General features: G+C 55.3%; 1 protein-coding gene across 2 annotated transcripts; it reads left to right on the forward strand.

Moving 5' to 3' along the window:
- Nucleotides 1-368: 368 nt before the first annotated feature.
- RHCG (Rh family C glycoprotein) lies at nt 369-21724 on the forward strand. 2 transcript variants are annotated; one of them, XM_059371591.1, is made up of 11 exons: nt 369-622; nt 9017-9203; nt 11632-11782; nt 14833-14980; nt 15817-15983; nt 17348-17485; nt 17603-17739; nt 18042-18166; nt 18387-18460; nt 20358-20439; nt 21280-21724. In XM_059371591.1, the coding sequence occupies exons 1-10, from the start codon at nt 439-441 to the stop codon at nt 20424-20426; spliced, it is 1380 nt and encodes a 459-aa protein (XP_059227574.1). In that variant the 5' UTR covers nt 369-438; the 3' UTR covers nt 20427-20439; nt 21280-21724. The 2 variants fall into 2 exon arrangements, with proteins under 2 accessions (XP_059227574.1, XP_059227572.1); XM_059371589.1 differs by having other exon boundaries at nt 370-622; nt 20358-20450.
- The last annotated feature ends 271 nt before the right edge of the window (nt 21725-21995 follow it).

Below are 21995 nucleotides of genomic sequence, written 5' to 3' on the forward strand. Positions count from 1 at the left end.
AAGGGCTGATGGTGGCGATGTTGGTGATGAAGAGCGCCGTCTAGGAATCCCTCCAGTTCCTCTCTCCGTGGGAGGCTGACAATCCGCCTTTTCCTGTCTCGGGTCCGGAACAAAAGGGGACAGACCAGCGGCCCGCCCAGGTATCGAGGGGACCCGCGGAGGTTGGGGCGCCTCGATCCCCGCCCATTTGCCCACTCGGCTGCTGGCCCGGGAGCTTCGGGAAGGCCCCCGGAGTTGGGGGGGGGGGGAGTCGAGCCCGGAGCCCACGGGTCCCCTCGCCGGTTGGGCGAGCGCGCGGGCGGTACCCGAGTCAGCTGTTCCGCCACCGTCTGCGGCCGCCCCGCCCCTTCCCGGGTCTTATAAGCCTCTCCCGCCTGCGAGCGTGGGTCCGAACTGCCCGCTGCCCTCCGCGGCCAGGAGCCCCGCCCTCCCCGCAGCATGGTCTGGAACACCAACCTCCGCTGGCGGCTGCCGGTCACCTGCCTGCTCCTGCAGGTGGCCATGGTGGTCCTCTTCGGCGTGTTTGTGCGCTACGAGGCCGATGCCGACGCCCACTGGGCCGACAGTAAGGCGCAACACAACACCAGCGACCTGGAGAACGAATTCTACTACCGCTACCCGAGTAAGTCCGGACACCCCGCAGGGCCCCCAGAGGCACCCCCGCCCCCGCAGGTCCCCGCGGCGCTTCCCACCAAGAGCCCTGCCTCGCTGCTCGGGAACAGAGGGCGGGAGGGCGCTGGAGCAGGAGAAACTGCTGATGCTCCCTCCCTTGGAGCCCCGTGGTCCTCCCCACTCAGCCTTCCCAACCGCGCCCCCGCCAGCCTCTGGAGAGCTCGTTTGAGAAAGGGCCACGTGCGCGCTAACCCCTTTTCCCTGCGTTAAACAAAGGGAAAACTCCCCACGGGGAGCTCCCTCCCTGGGGCCATCAGAGTCCTCCAGCTTCCCCGTCAGAGGGCCCTACTTGTCCTCCAAAGACCCGAGTCCTATCTCAGTCACCAGCCAGGGGGGGACACCGGCTCCCTTGGCGCCCATCAAGTCAAGGTCCCAAATCTTGGGCTGGTCTTGGTCCCTAGTCAAGGGCTGCAGTGGCTGTGGGGAGAGGTGTGCAGGGAGAGGAATGCGGGACCATGGCACCTGCCCTCTTCTGGCTTGGAGAGGAAGAAGGGGAATCCTGAATTCTCTGGTGTCTGTGCTACTGTGCTTAAGAGCGTGGGTTTGGAATCACCAGACCTCACTTTTGTCACAATTCCGCCATTGACCTGGTGGGTGGCCTTAGGCACGGGTCAACCTCACTGAGACTCCCTTTCTACCTCTGCCTTACTGGGCTGGGGAGAGGCTGACGTGAGATAGTGCCCGTCGAGCTCTGGCATGGGGCTGGCCATGGAGCCCTCACTTCGTAAGGGAGCACTTAGTGGAGGAGCACTGAGCACAGATGCCCTGGGACTCAGGAGTTGGAAAAACTGGTTCAAGGTCACTCAGGTCAGCCCAACCTCCAAACTCCCAGCCCAGGGCTCTTTCCATACCCGTGTGCTTTCCGGCTGCCTACACCATCCACCAGCAGCCAATGGCAGTCATTCCAACTTGTTGGTGCTCACGTGGTCACGGACTGTTAGTCTCGGCATGGACCCTAAAGCTCGTCAGCAACAGCCACCTCTCCCCACTGGCGTTCCCTCCATGGCTTGAAAACCCTCAGTGATGGGAACCTTTACCTCCAGAAATAACATGTCACTTAGATCCAGATAAATAATAGCATACATTCTGGATGACGGCCTGCATGAACAAAGACGAGGGTGAGGGGTCAGCCGACACACTGGGAGCCAACCGTATTAAATGGCTGCCAAAAAGCTACCCACAGGCTACATTAATAGAAATATGGTGCCTAGAAGAAGGGAGGTGATGGAAGGGGGTTGTACCCTGTGCTGGTTGAGACCACAGCCTCTACTGGGCTCTACTCAGGGTCATGTTTTAAGAGATCTTGACAGCTGTGGCCTTAGAATTTGGACTCTAAATCTGCCCTTCACTGCCCACCTTGGCTCTCCTTGAACTGACTCCGCAAATGGAGAGGCAAGCCAGCTGAAGACCTTCCTTTGCCTGTTTCACTCCGCTCTGGCGCTTACTTATCTCTTAGCCAAAAAGCCAGCCTCCCAGCAAAGCACAGGAGGCAAGGTCTCCCATGGGCATTCATGGGTCCTGGATGGGTCCAGGCTGTGGAAAGTCTCAGAGCCCTCAAATGGAAGCTACAGAACATTCCCAACAAGAGGTGTGACCCTCGCATCTCCCCAGCTTCTATCCCCACCCCTTCCACATCCACCTTCATTTATTCCCACACCAATCAATCACTTACCTATGGGGTGGCCATATCATTTATCAACCAATGACACTCTAGAGAGTGAGGAGGTGGGGAGTTGTGCTAGTAGTCATTTGCCAGGACACACACATAAACCACGACTCCTCCAAGAGACCAAGACCGCTCCGGAGGAACAAGTTGCATATCCTGGGTCTCTGACCCCAAAGGGCTCCCAGACTCATTGAGAGCACCCCAACACCCTGTCCTCCATGGGGTCAGGTTCTCTGGGCACTTCTCTTCCACTTCTTGGAAGGTGGTGGGACAGTGGGGGCGTGGGGAAGCAGGGCAGGCATGCGGGGAGCGTGTTGAGTGGTGCAGAGTGGCCCAAGGGTAGGGTTTGTGAAAGGGATAGGAGAGAGGTTCCTAAGAGGGAATGAGGCAGCCATCAAGGTGGGCTTGAGTTTCCCCTGCTGTTTCCCGTGCGTGCTGAGAAGCTTTTGGTCACCACGCAGGAAGTGACAGAGAGGAAAGCAATACAGGGAGAGAGACCCTTGGCCTCAGGACTCCTTGGCAAGTAGTGGCAACAAGGCAAGCTAGCAGGTGTGCTTTCTCTCCTTGGATGCCCCCACTGCCCCAGGAGGAAGGCAGGGTCTGGGTTCCCATTTTATACACAAGGAGAGCAAGGCCTGGGAGGGAGAGTGACTAGGAAACCAGAGAGCCTGCGGAGGAGCCCTGGGTTCCTCTCCCTTCGCTTTCGACCTTTCCCGTCCCCTCCCCCCTCCCCTGACCCTTTTCTGGTCCACCTGGTTGTGGTGATTGTGTTAGGGGTAGAGGGCAGGCGGCCTCCCTGTGGCGCTGGTGGGGCTCCAGTGGCGGTGGCACCGGTGCGGCTCCAGTATGGCAGTTCCCAGGGGCCAGGGATGAGGGCGTGCCCTTCTGGTACCTTCTGGGTTCTTGGCGCTAGGCTGTCCACACAACACCTGTGTGGGCCTCATTCCTTCCCCAGGGGATTAGTGGAGCCTGCTGGGCATCTCAGGTTTCCAGAAGAGTCCAGCTCCAGCTGGCTCAGGCCGGGCCTCAGGAAGGCCTTGGGACTGCTCCCCAGGCATGGGCCCCTCAGCAGGCAGCAGGCACCAAGCCAGCTGGGGACCTGCCCTGACAGTGCCCTCTGAGGTCCGTGCTCCTCACGGGCTAGGGCTCTGGGGCCTCAGTGGCTGTTGGAAGGGTCCGGGGGAAGCTGGCTTGAGGAAGAGCCCTCAGAGTCTGCGCTCCTGAAACTTCCTGCAAAGACTGCAGGAGGAGTGGACACATTTCTAGGACATGACCGAGGGCAGAGGCTGCCGTAGTTTCAACCCCAGAAAGACTGTTTCATGAAGCCACGGCAGCCAGGCTCGCTCTGCAATTCTGGGACCTGCCCCCTCAGACTCAGCTCCATTTAGTAAAGGACAAGCTTGCCCACAAGTCTCAAAGGGCAGCACAACCTGGACTGTGGAATTCAACAGATCTGCGTCCCTCACTAAATGGAGTGAGCCTCAGTATGCTCATCTGTGAAGTGGGACTGTTATTTAATGCACTGGCTCTCCAGGAAACCTTAAGAGGGCAGGGGACCGTTAGGGCCCATTTGGGGGCAGGAAGTGAGGGGTCGGTGAATACTGGTATCAGGTGTCCTCAGAGGGGAGTGAGTGCTCTGGTGCTGAAGGGACGCGAGTGGAGGCTCAGCATCTCTTTAGAGATATGGCCAAGGAGTGTGTCCCTGAATATTAGTTTGTCCCTAAATGTGAGCATTTAAATTCCTCTGTGCTTTCTCCACTTACAAGTGCTTTTTGCAGGCTCTGTCAGGCAGAGCATTTCTTTCCATCTTGTGGTGCCCAAATGGACCTTAGAGATGTGCCCAACACTCTGGGCGCCAGTGACAGGGACAGGGACTGGCTGAGCCCTCCCTCCCCACAGCCCACCTGCTTTCCCGGGGCCTCTGCGCCATTGCCAGGAGATTGTGCGGTGACCGGGTCTGATCTGAGGTGTGGGGGAGGTGGACACAGAGCCTTGGGGAAGTGCTGGAATGGCCAGGAGGACTCCAAGGGAAAGTCTGGGCCTGGCCTTGCCCGCAGAGAGTAGGAAGGAAGCAGCACCCACCGGCACCAGGCAGGGCTCCATGCTCTCTGTGCTGGGGCGGCAGAGGGGAGGAAGCTGCTGTGGTCCAGTGGCACGGGAAACTCGTATTTCAGAGCCACTGCCGGCTTCACTGGGGACACATTCTGGAGGTGGGGGAAAAGGGGCCCCTCTAGACCTAGCAAGGGGGTGGAGAACGGGAGTGAGAGCTGCTGTGTACTGGTGCCCCCTTGTGGCAGCCTTCGGGGCTGCAAGCCAGCATGCCTGTCCTGCCCCTTTGGTTTTGGGGGAAGATCTCTGGGTAGAGAGGACAGATTCTGGGAGGTGCAGGACTACTGTGTCACCCCAGGCTGGGGAAAGAGGGGGGGAAGGGAGGTGTCCCATCACCTTCCACTGATCTACAGCAAGTCGCCGACTCTGCAAAACACAAAGACAGCCTTGAAGGAGAAAAGAGAAATAGTAGCTAATATGATTGATCACTTTGCAAAAGAGCCAGGCCTCTACCCAGGGCTGGATGAAGTCATTACATGTGCACCCCAGAACTCTGGGGTGAGCACTTCCCAAACACATGGACTAAGCCCACTTTACAGAATAAGAAACTGCAGAACCGAGAGATGATGCCCTTCCCGAAGGTCACACAGTTGGGACCTTCGAACCATTACTAGTAAAAGCATTTTAGGAAGCACCCAACCTTATGAAACATAAATTATTCAACTGGTAGGTTGGGGTTCTAAATTAGGACCGGTGTGGGAGAGAAACAGAAAGGGAGCAAGAGAATGAACGGGGAGGTGCCCCAGGAGAGGGAAGCTGCTGTCTGCGTGCTCCAAGTGGGGCAGGAGCACCCCCGGGGGGCACCCCCGGAGAGGGGCAGAGAGAGAGGTCAGGATAGCCGGGGAGTAAGGGGAGTCACAGAGGACAGAGATCTGGCAAGAGGGGGCAGGCAGAGATGGTGTGCTAAGAAGGGGAGGGTGTCAGGCAGCCCTGAAATTGAAGCTATTCCCCAGGAGGGCCCCCCCAACATACCCACCCTCTGCCCCTGCCCACATGGTTCCTCTCTGCCACCAAACGGCTGAAAGGCCCCCACCCTCTGCGACGCTGCCTCTTCCCCGGGGATTCCTCCCACCCCCTGCCAGCGCCTTCCCTGTCCAACCTGCTAGCTTCAAAGGCAGCCAGCTCTCAGCTGCTGTCTCCCTCTCACTGTGCCCACATTCTGACTCACAGCTCCCTCTGCGGGCCTGCCCCCCACACCCCGGTCTCAGATCCCCACTTCACCGCACACAGCCAGGCTCTGTCCCTCTCACTCGCCATGCCCACCCCGCCGTGGTCCCCCAAGGCCAGCACTTGACCCAGCCCCTCCCTCCTACTCCACAACCAGCTCCCAGATCCCAGGGTCTATCGGCAGCTCTGCCCTCCTACCAGCCTCCCCCCCCCCCCCCCCCCCCCCCCCCCCCCCCCCCCCCCCCCCCCCCCCCCCCCCCGCTGCTGGAACTGGAGTCTGAAAGTGTCACCTCCCTCTTTCACACCTCTCCTCCAGTCTGCCACCCATCCGTTCTTCCCAAGAATAACCATGATGCCACGTATGGTGCCTCACACGCATTAGCTCAGATCCCCCCACAACAGTTGGAAACGTGATAAACCATGAAGCGCGGTAATACACGAAATCAGCCGCACACATTGTGAAACCTCCACTGAGCTGCTGTTGGCTCCTGCAGACCCGCACAGGTCTCCAGACAGCCGCTCACAGCACCCCACTGGGGTGAGACCCACGGCTCCCTGGCACCAGCTGGCATGCCTCCGCCCCCGCCCGGCACCGCGCCAGCACCTCATCCCTAAGCCGCCTCCAGGTGCCCGCTAGCCAAGGGGACTGTGGTCGTGGCCTGGGCCCCAGGGAGACTGGGGTGGGGGGCAGGCGGGGGCAGGCAAGGTCAGGACTGCTATAGCATCAGCACCGCTGCCGCCACCTCGGCCAGGCTCTCCACCCCGGGGTGCAAGAGGTGTCCGACTGGAGAGGGACCACAGCATCCCCTGACCGGCTGCTCAGTGGACACCCTCAGTGCTGCTGGGGTGACAGCTGTCATCATTCATTCCGTCACAGACAGTGACGGAGAGTCTCCCCGGCCACTCTCCCAAGTGCGGGGCAACAGCGGCTGGAAGGAAACAGGCATGGCCTCGCCTTCTGGGAGTTTCCAGTCTGGTGGGCGGGACAAACACTCCAACTGCACACAGTGGAAAGAACTAGAAAGGAAGGAAGGGGTTGCTGGGAGAGGGCGAACCGTCTTTCAACGGGAGGGTCAGGAGGGCCTCTGTGATGAGGCCATGTTTGGATGAGATCTGCGGGAAAAGAAGTTGTTGGCCTCCATTTTGCGGGAACAGCATCCTGGGCAGGGGGAGGCCACAGCCAGAGACCCTGGAGCAGGGCTGAGGTCCTGTGCTGCTGGTTCATGGGGGGAGGGGGAGCCAGGAATGTAGAAAGACCCTGCAGGTCCCACCCACCTTTTTTTTTTTCTTTTACTTGGGAAGAATTTCAAATTTGCAAGAAGTTGCTAAAACAGAAGTAGCATAAAGCGCGCTATATACTCTGTAACTCCCAATCAGCGACCTGTTCCTTCTCTTTCTCCACACACACACTTGTTTCCTCTGAACCACCTGCGGGTCAGTTACACATGTCATGGCCCTGTTGTCACCTTCATGACCCCAGGATGTGTCCTGAGCATGGAGGGATTCTCTTCCAACACCAGGCTAATCAATTTCATCCATCTACGTTGTGTGATAGCTTAATAAACGGTTCCGATCTCATTTCCTCAACCGAATTTTCTAATTATTTTCTACTTTTGTTGACAACGACCTTCGCGGCTCTCCTCCCATTCCCCCCGTTCACATCCAGAATCCAGTCCTGAGTTAGGTAGTGAATGTAGCTGGCATGTCTCCTTAGTCTCTTTTAACCTGGAACATTTCTGCCGCTTTTGTCTTTTACGACACTGACATTTTTCAAGACTACAGCCTCAGTGCGCGTGCGTGCGCACACACGCGCGCGTGCACACACACACACTCACACACCCTCTAATGGCACATTACTCGTTTTCTGTTTGATCTTCCTTGTAAGTACACTGGGATAATGCCTGCTGGGCTAGAATGCCATACAGGTAATAAGTTGCCTTCAGATTATCACATCTGAAGGCCTGTGGTAACCCACCTGTCCCTCATGAGTAAGGTTAATTCTGATCATCCTGCTGAGAAGTCATCCTGTTTCTCCACTTCATAATTACTGGGTGGTTGTTTTTTTTTTTTTTTTTTTTTTTTTTTTTCCCAGTCCCTTGCAACTCACAGTCTCTAGGGAGACTCTTGAAGACAATGCAAATGTTCTCCTCCTCATCAAAATTTCCCCATGGATTCAGCATCTACTGATAGAGTCTTTACTGTGAAAATCACGATTTTCCAACTTCAGCGCTCATTCCACATTTAACTGTCTGGCTCTCAGCATTCTGTTACCATCAAGAGCCTTCCCCCACATTCTCACTTATTTCTTACTCTGAGTTGCTATTTTGTAATGGTTTTAATTTATTATAGTACGTAATTATTTTGGTGCTCAAACCATCCCAGATTTGGCCAGTGGGAACCCTTCAATCTAGCTCCTGTGTCCTATAGACCCACACAGTGCCTTATATTTTTGTAACTGTCTTTGCTTCCCAAAGGTCCTTGGCCCTCTATTTTAATTTTCTGGGACTCTAGAATCAGGTAACATTAGCACTGGGAGAACAGTTATGATCACTCTAATCCATCCTTTGGTTTTATGGAGAAAACTGGCTGTGACAGGGGAAATAGGTTGTCAAGGCTAGACCTGAAGAGTTGGCTCAAAACTCAGAATGAACCTATGCCTAAGTAATAACAAATAATAAATAATAAAGCAACAATGACACTTGTCCAGTTTGAACTCCTGTTATGGGACAGACACTGCTAGGTGGTGTACCTACACACCCGCATTTAATCTCTGCAGGCTTTATAAGCATTATAGAGGGCACAGAAAGCCAAGGATGCTACTTGACTTTCCAGAGTCATCCGCACAGCAGATGGAGGAACTGGGGTCCAGATTCGGGTCTCCGTGATGCAAGATAGTGTACTTGCTGGGGGTGGAGGTGGGATGAGACATTCATGGGGTGGGTGGGTGGGGGGGGGATGATCAACTCGCGTGCTTGGCCCCTCCAGAGACGCAGACCCAGTGGAGACTAACTTCTCTGTACTAAAAAAACGGAGTTGAGGGGGCAAGGCCGCAGAAAATCTGGGTTCTAGACCCTAGATTCTAGGTGTGACCCACAGCCAATTTTGTGCTCTAGCACGGCACGGCATGTCTTGGCATTAGAACGAGCGTTCTATAGTGGGAGGCTCACCTCGCCCCCCGCTCCCCCAAGCCCAGACCCCTCCAGGGGTTCTTAGGACAAGATGCAGGCAGTGGCGGTTCTACCTGCAGCAACGGTGCCTGGCCCCAGGATCCAGATGCAGAGATGGGAGGAGGGGGTTCGTGAGGCTCCCTGAGGGCCAGGCGTCCGGGAAGACAGCGCTGCGCCAGGGGGCGCTGGCCCAGACCACCGAGACACCCCCGCCCTGGCTGCGCTCTCCCCGCAGGCTTCCAGGACGTGCACGTGATGATCTTCGTGGGCTTCGGCTTCCTCATGACTTTCCTGCAGCGCTACGGTTACAGCTCTGTGGGCTTCAACTTCCTGCTGGCGGCCTTTGGCATCCAATGGGCGCTGCTCATGCAGGGCTGGTTCCACTCCTACCACGAAGGCTACATTCACGTGGGCGTGGAAAAGTGAGCGCGGGGCGGGCCCTGGGGCCAGAGGGCGGGCCCGGCGCGAGTGGGGGCGGGCCCGGGGGAAAGGGTGGGCCCGGGGGCGGAGCCCAGAGGGCGAGGGGGCGGGTGTGCAAAGGAACACTCGTTAGCCTGCTTGGAAGACCAAGTCCACAGAAAGGGTTTAGAGGCAAATTGCCATTGCACCACGACACATCCGGGGCACCAACGGGGGATCATATGCCAGGTGTCTGACCTTAAAACCTGCCAAATACTTGCAAGATACTCGTTCACTCAAGCTGGTCAGGGACTTAAGTCTTCTTAAGTGACTTAAGAGAAACTGGAAAAACAGTTGACAAAATAGAAAATGTGTTGGAATCAGTAAGTCAGCCTTTAATTGTATATAAAACCGTTGACATGCATATCACCATGCAGTTCAAAATACACAAGAAAAGTCTCACTCCCAAAACTGTAGACCCAAAGAATAAAAACCCTGTAATATATTTAGCTGGCCGACCCAGAAAGAGAGCTATGGCTAGTTGAAAAAACAGAAGCATACAACGTTTTAGAAATCTTCAGAGGGAATCATCATATACTTTGTGAGTTGGAAGTGTGTGGTGAACCAGTTATGGGGCAAGTTGGTCACTCAACAAATTGAGATTTTTGGCAAACTGGTTTTCAGGGCGTTGATTTCCAGCAACTGCCCAGGGCTGGATCACCATGTTGTCCCCAGACTCGCCTCCTGGCTTCCGTCCTGTCTGTCCCCGCTAAGGAGTCCTCCAGGTCCCACCTGTCTCTGCAGGGCGATGCCCTCAGGCTCTGCCCCAGCCTCCATGGGCCCTCCTGAGATGGGACATGCACGCCTCTGTCTCCAGGGAGCTGATGGGCCAAGATGTGGGCTTTTCTGCTCTCCCTCTCTCTTCTTCCCAATGGTCACGTCTGTCCGATGGGTCAGTTATGGGAATGTGAGCAAATAACACAGCCTCTCTAAGCCCCCCTGTTCCATCTCTATGATGTGGCTAGTAATAGTACCTGTCCCCTCAGGTTTGGGTGTGGTACAGGCGGGCCTATGCAGTACCTAGCGGGTGTTTCCCTGCCTGGCACTGAGTAACTGCCATGATTCCTTCAGTCAGGCCCTGTGTGAGGCCCTGGGGACACAGCAGTAAACAAGGCTCACAGGGAAGCCGAGGTTCCAATGAACATCCTCATCTTGGGAAGGACCCTGACAGCTGGGCCCATTCCACACCCTGGCCCTACAATTAGCTGGCTTCTTACTTCTCACCTCCGGATTCTCTCATACACCTGAGCATGGCGCAGGGGCACTTCTTCTAGATGTGAATGCCTTGAGGAAGGAGCCTCTATTGTCCCTGCACCCAACCCCACCCCATTAACAACTCTCATGAGTCTGCCTTGGAATCCTTGACAGCTTTGCCGCTGGTTGAGCACAGAAAGGCCCGGGTTAGGCAGACATGTGGATGGAACCAGGGTCTCCTTTGGCCCGACGACATCTGCCTGGCTGTCTGCCTCCATCGGCCTTCTGCTGGCTGGCTGGGCCTTCAGGGTCCAGACTTAAGAAGGACTGGGCTGCTCCTCTGCCTCTGTTCTCTCTGTTGGCTTTCCTGCCCCCTTCTACCCAGCCCCCAGTTCCCTACCTACCTCCTGCAAGAAGGCCTCTCTTTCTTCCGGGGACACAGATCCTCTCTCCCAGGAAAGGTAAAGAGAAGGTCATGAGAGCTCTAACCCAAGCGGGGCCCTGGTAGACAGAGCATGTGCAAAGTGAGATATAAGGGTCTGGAGGTGGAGACCACATCTGCATGGAGGAATCAAGGAAGGCTTCCTGAAAGAGGAGGCAGTCAGAGGTTGTTCTGGAAGGGCAGGTAGAGGATGGAGGGCAAGACAAGCCCTCACATAAGGGGCATGTCCTAGAACAGCAGCCAGAGGACCTGGGTGCCTTGAACACAAGCTCCCTGAGGGGGCACTGGGATGGGGCCACAGAGGAAGGGTGTGGCATCTGGTACGTGCCATTGCTGTGATGGCCCTTTCATGAGCTATTTCTTTTCATTCCCAGATTAGCTTTAAGATACTCTGTGCTAGGAGGGGTGGTGGTAATGGGTGAACCCAATGATGGGTTTTAAGGAGGGCACGGATTGCATGGAGCACTGGGTATTATATGTAAGCAAGGAAGCCTGGAACATTATATCAAAAAACTATATCAAAAACTAATGATGTACTGTATGGTGACTAACAGAATAGTAAAAAAAAAAAAAAAAAAAGAAAGAAAGAAAGAAAAGATACTGTGTGTTCGTGACCACACCATGAAACTGAGGCTCAGAAAGGTTAAGCCACAAAGCCAAATGCACAGATGGCCAACGTCCAGATTCAAACCCAGGACTCAGAGTGCCACTTTTTGCTGTTGCCTCAGACCCTCCCCTGACCTGTCTCCCCACAGCCTCATCAATGCGGACTTCTGCGTGGGCTCTGTCTGTGTGGCCTTTGGGGCAATTCTGGGCAAAGTCAGCCCTGTCCAGCTACTCATCATGACTCTCTTCCAAGTGACCCTCTTTTCAGTGAATGAGTACATCCTCCTCAGTCTTCTAGAGGTGAGCAGGGCTCAAGGATGGCGGTTCAGGGGGACACATGGGGTGACAGCAGGGGAGGAGAGAAAAGGAGGGCCAGGGAGGCATGCTGGCTGGATTCAATTCACCCTTGGCCTGTCACTTAACCTTCTGAACCTCAGTCTCCTTATCACTAAAAGAAGAGTAATGACATTTACTTGGGCAGGGATGGTGGTCCACCTGGCCAATCAGATCAGCACGTTGGCAGAGCAGGGGTTCCTCATATGGTGGTTTTCTCCCTCCTTTCTCTTTCCAACATATCAGATGGAAAGAGTGGGTGTTCCTGCACATACACCCCTCATTCCCAGTTTGCTCTGCCAAGAAAAGGACCCAGTAGATTGGGGGTACACGTCTGTAAAGAAGGGTCCTAGGGGAAAAGCCATGGTGGACATGGACAGCTGCATAGGTTGTGGCCTGCACAACTCGAGAGATGACATTCATGTGGACTATGGCAGGAATGACGCCCCTTGAAGTCAGCCGATTCAATGGCCCAAGTAAGGGGTACCTTAGACCTCTGACTCTAGCTCAGAAACCTCTTTGGTACCTTTGCAGGGGTGAAGGTCATTCAGGACTTCATCCATTTCTTAGCCCCAAACTCCTCTACATTTGTACTCTGCCTGGCACATTTCTGCCCCCCACAAGGGGGAGAGATTTTTTTGTTTTTGTTTTGTTTTCTCTTTTAGATCCCACTATATTCTGTCATTCATTTTGTCATTTTCTTCAGCCACCAGGCTGGTCCAAGCCATCATATCTCTTTCTTCTAACTCATTTCCCTATCTTCATCCTTGCTCTACTCACTGCCTCAGGCCAATCTCCACCAGCAACCATGGAGACTTGTTAATAATCTGTGTGAGACCATTCCCCTGATCAAAACCCTCCAGTGGTTTTTAAAATTTCACTTTGAGTAAAATCCAAATTTGTTGTAAAGCTCCACATGTTCTGCCCCCAGCCTTTCCCTCCACGCTTATAATCTACTCTCTCCCCATCTCTCCATGCTTTGGACACACTCTGCTGTCTGCTCTTCAACGATCATGCTTGGTCCCACCTCAGGGCCTTTGCACTTGCTATTCCCTTTGCCTGGAATGCTCATCCCTCAGTCATTTTCATTACTGAGGTCTCAGCTGGAATATTACCTCTTCAGAGAGGCCCTCCCAGATTCCCCCCTGCCCCACAGTGTTGGCCTCTACCTTACTTTACCGCCCCCCACCCCAAGTCACTATCTCTCACATTGACTTGGTTCATTTTCTTCGTAAACTTCCTCCTTTTCTGATAAACCTGATGTGTCTGGGCCGCAGGATCTCCAGTACCTAGTTCAATGCCTAATAAGGGCTCAACAAATATTTGTCAAGTAAATGCATTTGGGAGTCTGACTACGCATCGGGCACCTCATACATAGGTGGGAAGACCTCTTTAGACCCTAAGGAGCTCACAATCTAGAAAGGAAGCTAGGAAGTCAGTAGACAGTAACCACATAGTATAATGAGGAGTGGGGTCAGGGCCTTGGTGGCCTAAAAGGGGAGGCGGGTGTCTGAACCAGCAGGACAGGTCAGAGAGGCTTCCTGGAGGAAGAGATGTCAAAGCTAGAAGTCAAGTGGGAAACAACCAGGCGAAGGAGTGAGGCAGAGGGAACAGTGAGTGGCTAGGCCTGGAGGGAGGCCCACGGTGAGAGGTTTCCAGTGGGCTGACCTGCTGGAAGAAGGTGTGCCAAGAATGACTCTTGGGCACAAGTTAAGAGGGCCTCAAAAATCCTCCCGACCTGCTATGGAAATTCTTTGAAATTTCATGACATGAAATTTGCATGACAACCGTTGTGTCTGTCTCTGTGCCAAGTCCCTGCTGACATGCAAGGAGCACTTGCCCTTGGCTGGTCCCTGCTCTAAATGCCTCACATGGCTTACCTCATTAATCCTCCCCTCTGAGATAGGCGCAATTATTATCCCCACTTTACAGAAGAGAAAGTTGAGGCTCAGAGGTTAAGGGACTCAGCCCAGGTCCCACAGCTAATAGAGGCACCCTTCAGGCTGGGAACCAGGAAACGGAGCTCTGCCGACAACTAACTAGCTCTGTGACCTTGGACAACACACTTAACCTCTCTGCCGGGATTTCCCCACCTACAGTGACGGAGCAAGTGTGTGATTCTGATTGGAATTTCCCCTGAGATTGGTTCTGAGTGGGGAGGAAGAGGAGGATAAAGAGAGAGGAGGTGGGGGCACAGGGAGGAAGGCTAAGTCAACCAAGCCCCTGTGGGGTACCAGGCGCTCGCCAGGTGCCAGACACGAGTTGTCTAGTTTCGCCATTGGGACAGCCCTACTAAATAAGGCACCCTGGTCTCCCCGACTTTGTGAAGGAGGAATCTGAGGCACAGAGTGGGGTAGGGCAGAAGGAGACAGAAGAGGAAGAAACCGATCTGCGTGCTCTGACTATAGGGGACAGAGGAGAGGAGGGTGGGGTGGGGCTGGGCTGGGGGCGGGCGGTCAGCAGGAAGGTTGTCAGGCAGCAAGGGTGGCAGGATGCCTGGGAGATGAGGAGTGACCTTCTAGATGGACTGGGGCTGGACCAGGAGTGGCTGTGGAGGAAGCAATGCGGAGAGGGGAGGCCCAGAGGGAACAGCAGGGCTCCCAGGAATTAAGACACAGGAGAAGCTAGTGGGTGACAAACTAGATAGGGGCGGGGCCTGGGTTCTAGCTCTGCTTCACCTCTTCCCACTGCTTGACTGAGCAAGGTCCTCTCCAAGCCTGGGGTTCCCCATCTGGGCACAATCCCATCTGCTGGGGGACGATGCCCTGGCACTTTGCTGACAGGCTCACAGCTTGGGCTCAGGGATCCCCACTTTCTCCCCTTCCCAACTGATTGGTCTGTGGGAGCCCTGAGCTCCATCCTGAAGCTTGTGGAGTCAGACAGATGGAACTCTTTGTGTGTGTGTGTGTGTGTGTGTGTGTGTGTGTGTGTGTTTGTTTCACGGGGGTGGGCAAGGAAAGTGCTAATAGTTGGGAGAGAGAGAAGGTATCAGAGTCTGACAGATCCCTACCCCCCAGGTAAAGGACGCAGGGGGCTCTATGACCATCCACACATTTGGTGCCTACTTTGGGCTCACAGTGACCTGGATCCTCTACCGGCCCGGCCTACATCAGAGCAAGGACAGGCAGAAAGCTGTGTACCACTCGGATCTCTTTGCCATGATCGGTGAGAGCTGCTATAATGAATGAGGGCCTCTGGGATGGGGGAAGATGGCCCTGCTGGCTACGGGCCATCATGATGCCTTAGGGCTGCCATGATGGGTGAGGACCTCTATGAGGAGTGAGAACCCCCATTAACAGGTGAGGGTCTCCAGGAGGAGTTCAGAACACCATAATCACACCTGATACCCACATGGTCTGGTGGGTGGCAGGTAGTTCCCTTGGGGGAAAGGCAGAGGAGGGGTTGCCTGTAGACACCTCCAGGATCCCAGATTTTTTCCCTTTTTCCTATGGGGCTGGAAGAAGTTGGTCACTCATCCTGTACTCCCTAGGATGCCCCAAGGCAGATGAAGCGGCACCCAGAAACTGGTCAGTCCATCCCCTGGGCTAGGGCAAGGTGTGAATTCCTACTTCCTGTGTCCATTCATTCCAGAGAATACATACCAGCCACCCACTCTGGTCTCCTAAAATCCAGCCCTGCCTTCAGGGAGCTCCTCCCAATATGATGGAAGAGATGGCAATGTTACCAGATGATCTAACTACAGTAGGGAAAAAGATTCTCTCTCATGATGCCATGGGAGCAAGGGGGGAGGCATTCAGCCCACTTATGGGGCTGGGGTAGACTTCCTGGAGCAGAGGAGGGCTAATTGGAAGTTAGGCAGGAAGGATGTTCTGGGAAGAGCCCCCAGCATGAGTAAAGCTGCAGGGGTGGGAAACTACTACTGGGGCACACGAGTCTTATGACTTCTCTGGAACTAAAGGACAGGAAGTGTGCCTAAGCTCTGTTGGGCCCATCTAACACCTCTTCCACCCGGGTCCACCGGACCTGTCTGGTCTGGCCAGGCACCCTCTTCCTATGGATGTACTGGCCCAGCTTCAACTCAGCTGTGTCCAACCACGGAGACGCCCAGCACCGAGCTGCCATCAACACCTACTGCTCGTTGGCAGCCTGCGTGCTCACCTCGGTAGCACTGTCCAGCGCCTTGCACAAGAAGGGCAGACTGGACATGGTGAGTGGTGGAGGGCAGGTGAGGGAGACTGGGGAGCCCTCCGGGGTGGGGGCGGTGTGACAATGACTGCCTGTGCCCTGTGACTATGACTGTCCGGCCGACGACTCTGTGAGGCAGGCAGCATCAGGGTGATCTCCCCCATCCTGCAGATGAAAAAACTGAGTCTCGGGGAGACTGAGTTTTGGATTCCCTAGCTGGTTTTCCGCAGAGCCCAGAACCAGATTCCCAGATTCTGTCACCCTGGCTGCTCTGGGTGGGCGTCTCCTCCTCTTCATTCTCCTCCTCCCAGTCTGGGGTGCTGAGGGCCCCATCAGACCAGCCTAGTCCTGTTGCCAGGGGCATTTCTCTTCTGTCGGGCTTCCGATCCTCCAAACGCCGGTCCTCAGCCTTCCTAAAGCTGTCTCCACCTGCTCCGCCCCATACCCTCAGAAAGGGGACCCCTTCGATGTCTGTCCACTCCCCGGGGGGGGGGGTTGGTGGGGGCACATGGTTTCGCAGTGTCCTTCCTCTCCCACCACTGGGACAGACCGTTCTGTCGTTAGTGGGGAGGGGCCAAACCCCATAGATGTTGGTCGATTTTTCTATAAAAAGAAGACCGCCTCTCTATTTCCCAGTCTGACACTAGCTTCTTGATGTGGGCATATGTGGGACACTCACCACACAGAGCGGTAGGGACGTTCGCATCAGGGGGAAGAGAATCAGACAAACCCTGCGTGCGCCCAACACCCCCGCGCAGACAAGGACATGGAACAGGGTCAAAGTCGGGGGGCCCCCGGCTCCGCCCTGATCCGGACCAAGACACCTTTCTGCCCCTTGCTAGTACGGTCTCCCTGCACCTCCATTTCCTCCTCTGCAAACATCCAAAGATTACTGTCCTTACCTCCTGGGCTGGTTGTGGAGACGGACTGACATCCTCCCCACAGCGCGCAGCAAGGTACCGGGAACTGTCGGGCCCCCAGAGAGGGTCAGCGGGCGCTGGTGCAGGCCCTCAGACGCCGGCACGGGCGTGTGCGCATGCGTGGGGCCCCACGGCCGCCTGACGTCAGCAGACGTGGGTGTAGAGCCCATCAGACAGGCACACCTGCGCACATGAAGCCAGAGGGAAGGTGTAGACGTGCCAAGAGGGTTCACCCACCCCGACACGATTACACAGATTTGTGTCCATGGATGATGGCCAGCCTGCTGGTGGGGGTGCCCAGTGTGCAGAGAGCACAGGAGCCGGCCCTCTGCGGTCTGCCGGCTTGCAAGATGCCCTCGGAGTCATCCCTGCCTCCCAGCGCCAGCACCCCCAGACACGGCGTGGTGGTGCAGGCGGGCTCTGGGGACAGGACTGAGCTCCGACCCGCCCTGCCCGCCCTACCCAGGTGCACATCCAGAATGCCACGCTCGCAGGAGGGGTGGCCGTGGGGACGGCTGCTGAAATGATGCTCATGCCCTATGGCTCCCTCATCGTTGGCTTCATCTGCGGCATCGTGTCCACCCTGGGTTTTGTGTACCTGACGGTGAGGACCCCAGGCCAGGGGCTGAGGGCTGGAGGATCCTGGGTTTGCGTGTACTGGGGCCTCCCCAAACCCCTGCCACTGCTCAGGGCGTGAGTAGCACCCGTCTCCCCTGTCCAGCCATTCCTGGAGGCCCGGCTGCGGATCCAGGACACGTGCGGCATTCACAACCTGCACGGCATTCCCGGCATCATCGGTGCCATCGTGGGTGCCGTGACCGCGTCTTGCGCCACCACCGATGTGTATGGAATAAACGGGTAAGTATGGAGGAGGGACAGGGGAGCCTGAGCTCCCTCCTTCCTTCTCCATTCCTCCTTCCTGCTGTTCCTCGGGGGTCCAACATATGGTCGCTACCCCTAGCCTTCCCCAAACTGAACCACTGTCCATGGGCCTCTCTCCCTAACCTCTGTCCCTCCTCATGAGTCTTAGAAACCATCTGATCTGTCCAGTGCACACGGGAAGGCTCAGAGCCTTGGTGCCCGCTCACATTTGTGGGCCACAGCAACGGGTTTCTTGGTCTCACTGTGCCGCCCTGATCTGCCCCCAATCTCCACCCCAGGCTTGCCCTTGCCTTTGGCTTTGATGGTTTCAAGACTAACTGGAACGCAAGCATGCAGGGCAAGTTTCAGGCTGCTGGGCTCTTTGTGTCCCTGGCCATGGCCCTGGTGGGCGGCGGCATCGTGGGTGAGTGGAAGTGGCTGGGCTAAAGAAGGCGGGGCTGCTGTGGGTGGGGGACCCAAGAGCATGTACCAGAGGTCAGCCCAGAGCCCACAGGAATCCTGTGCACTTGTGGCTTTGGGACTGAGTTGGGGGGGTGGGGAGGGGGTGCTTCTCAGCTAAGGGGAAGGCCTGGGTAGGCTAAAGTAGTGGTTCCTGACCTTGTGTGACCCCAAACTTTCCTTAGGAATTATCCTGAAACTGCCAGTCTGGGGACAACCCGCTGATGAGAACTGCTTTGAGGATTCGGTCTACTGGGAGGTGAGTTCCAGGGACTGGTTCCCCTGCACAAAGGGAGTTATATCCCTTCTCCACAAACCCGGCCCGCATCAGCCAAGCTGGGGCCGGAGGGACCGGAAGCTGAGGGTTGGGGCCAGAGCCTGCATCACCCTGCTCCATCCAGAGGCTGTGTGTCTCCTGGGGGCCAAAGGCTTTATTCTAGAGCAGTCATTCCTAAAGTGTAGCAGCTTCCCAGATGCCAGCCCAGAACTGTCACTGAGTAGGGCATCCTCATGGGAACGAGTTCCCAGCTGATTCTGGCCCAGAAAACTGAGTGACATTCCATTGTTTTCAGCATCCAGAGAAGTATCGGTACAGAAACTCAACTTGAGAAACATTGTTCTAGAAGCTGAAAGTAGTAAGATGTCACAGAACTCCGTTTCTTTAAAAACTTGCCACAATTTGGGTTTTCTGTGACTTGAGGCAGGGCTCCCTCCCAACGGATCCTTGTTGCACGTGTTTACTGGCATTCGATGTTGGGGAGATGACAGCCACCTGCATCTCCCCTCATGACACGGGGCAGGACATAACCTGTGTCTGTGGCCCCTGTGACTCGGGTCTGTCCATCACCGCCTTTCATTTGGCTCCGTAATTTTAAAACCACACCAGAAAGTTTTCTGGGTCATTTTCACCGATATCCACTATAAGCCAATTTCATGTACATAACTAATAACATTTTTTAATTCATTCTCTTTAAAATGTCTATTATAAAATGAATAGAAGCCCATTAAGAGAAATCGGGAAATAGAGAAATATAGAAAGAAATCCCATCGCCCTAATTCAAGCACTGCTAATATTTTGGGCCTATGTTCCTCCAGTTTTGTTTTTTTTTTTTTTTTTTTTATCAGCCGAGACTTTTCTTAGCAGAGATTTATGGATTTATGCCCGATTTGGGATCCTGCTCACTTTCTCTCTCTTCGTCTCTATTGTAAAAAGTATTCTGTGTCATTACATTCTTAATAAACTTTCTTCTTTTAGCAGCATTATTTTCATTCCATATTTAAAGTCAGAACTTAAACTATTTTAGACACGACCATGAGAAATCACATGGATTTGCCACTAATGAAATAAACTAAAAAATCTTATCAATTCCCATACAGAGGAGTTCATTCTTGGTTCTGTTTGGATCTTTATCATTCTTAGTTCACACATTCTAGCTACTGCGTACCCTTCAGCAGTGCTCCGTTTTGAGGTCTAATTCTATCTCTGTGGAAGTAAGGCACCATCAGTCTATCCGCTTGGCCCCTGGCCTCTGGCTGCTTTACCTGGGAGATGAGGTGGCCTTCCAGAGGATGTGGTGAGACAGATGTTCCCCAGGACCTCTGCTGAGGCCATCTTTAAGATTAAATCGAAACCTTGAAGCCAGCGCAAGGCTGTTCCACCCCACCCCCACTCCAGCTACCCATCCGTTTCCGGTCTGCCCTACATCTCACCTCACCTCACTTTTGGACCTGCCTGGTGTTCAGGGAGCTTGTGTCTTCCTGGCACATTACCACTCATCTTTCAAAAGCGGGTTCATTCTGCACAACCAGAATTCCACCCCCCAGGTGGGTTATCAGCCTCTCGTGTGCGTTTGCAGCTCCTGTTGTCACTGTGCCCATCACCTGAGCGCCTTCCCATTGCTCTAAGTGGGGCAAGGACCCCGTGTCGTCCTTGCAGAGCCCCAGCACCCTGGACAGTGGCTAACCTGCCGTAGAGGGCAGGATACCTGTGTGTAGGACCGCCCTGCTTCTCTGCATGCGCTCTGCACCGTGATCACAAGGTGGCGCCCGCCACACACCATCCACCCCTCCAGACTTGGCCAGGTTGTTCTAGTCCTCCCAGGGACAACCGCCTGGCCTGGGACAAGGCCCCTGGAGCCACCCTCCTCTCTCCGCAGATTCCTGAGGAGCCAAAGAGCACGGTCTTGCATCCTGAGGACTCTACCCTCAAGCCCTCAGAACCTTAAACTCCCAGGCCAGGTGAGAAGCAGGTGAGCATGGGCAGGTCCTCCCCGTGCCCACCGCCCCGCCCCCCCCGCGCTGGAAATTGGATGCCACCAGTAAAGGGGCAAAAAGAAAGCATCAAGAAGTCCACCCCTCCTGCCTGGATTGGAGTGGGCACATGGGGTGGGTGGCCTCAGAATAAGACTCCTAGCAAGCCAGACAGGCACAAGAATATGTGGAAGGCACTAAAAAAAAAAAAGATCTAGGTGATCTGGCTACACACTTAGTTTTGCTGCTTACCGGTTGTGACTTTGAGGCCCTCCTCACCCACAGACAGAGCCTGAATTTCCTCATCTCTAAAAGTGGAAATGACAGGTGTGGCTCTGTTCAGTCGATCAGCTCCAGCTAGTTCTTGCTTTCTTCTCGCTCCTCCTTTGTTCTTCCCATCAGCTCACCTTTCCTTGCTCCTCTGTGGAATGCACCAAGCCCTGCCTTTTGCATCTCACCCTCCAGAGAGCGCCACTTGACAGGTGCAACTACTTCCCTCTTTCTAATAGATGAGAAAATGAAGGCTCAGAGAAGCGCGGGCTCTTCGAGGCCCCACAGAGCAAGTGGGGGGCATGGGATCCCTGCAGGTCATTTCCTTTGTACTCAGTAGTACTATTTGGTCCCCTTCGAGGCCAGAGCTTGGAAGGAGCTGTGTCTGGGGCAAAAGGCTGAGTGATGGGGCAGGAGAGGATATTGGGCCTTAAGGATAAAGAGTAAGGCTATGACCCCTTGCCTCTAATGCCCACCCTGTCCGGGACAAGGTAAAGGGGCCCGAGGGGCTACAGCAGGACCCACAGTGTCCTGCTGCTCCTGGCTCTCTCCCTACAGGCTCTGCAGACTGTCCCGGCGCTCCCAAAGGAGCCGTGCTGACCAAGCTGGGAACACAAGAGCAAGGCGAGCAGCACCCCACTGCTGGCCTGGCCCAGGGTGCCTCTCTTCCCTGCCCCTTCATCCCAGGGGGCCTGCCTGAGAATGGACTAGGAAGAGCTATAGACAAAGTGGGCATCCAAGCCAGGTTCTGGCTGAGGAGACCTGCCTCCAGCGGTCTTGGTGGCCACCTCCTGGGAAAAGCAGGCAGGCGTGGGGCTGGGAGCTGGCCGTGGACCCAAGCCCTCCTAGGAGACAACTCAGCTGCCAGCCATCAACCGCTGGGCTCCTCCACTCTCTGCCTGCCCCTCGGCCAGCACCTCCCTTGCTCCCTGCGTCCCCCAGACCACTCTGTGCCATGCAGATGGTGGCCTCTGTGAATAAACGCTTGGTATTCTTTGTAGAATGGGTGTGAGTACTTCAACAGGGCCAATCTGAGGGAGAAAAGGACCCAAGAGACCCGGCCTCCTGCCCCAGTCCTGCCCTCCCACACCACCCCGCCATCCACAGTGCAAGGGGAATCATCCCAGGCTGAAGAGGAGGAATTTGGGGTGCTGGAGCCTGCCCGGCCTGGGAATCCCTTCCAGGCTCACTTCTGGGCCGGGGCCTCTCTCCAAGGTTGACTTCACGTCAACCATTCCAGAAACACACCCATGTTTACTGTGCCCTTCATGTAA

This window comes from Mustela nigripes, chromosome 13 (assembly GCF_022355385.1).
Source record: "Mustela nigripes isolate SB6536 chromosome 13, MUSNIG.SB6536, whole genome shotgun sequence".
Classification (NCBI taxonomy): Eukaryota; Metazoa; Chordata; class Mammalia; order Carnivora; family Mustelidae; genus Mustela; species Mustela nigripes.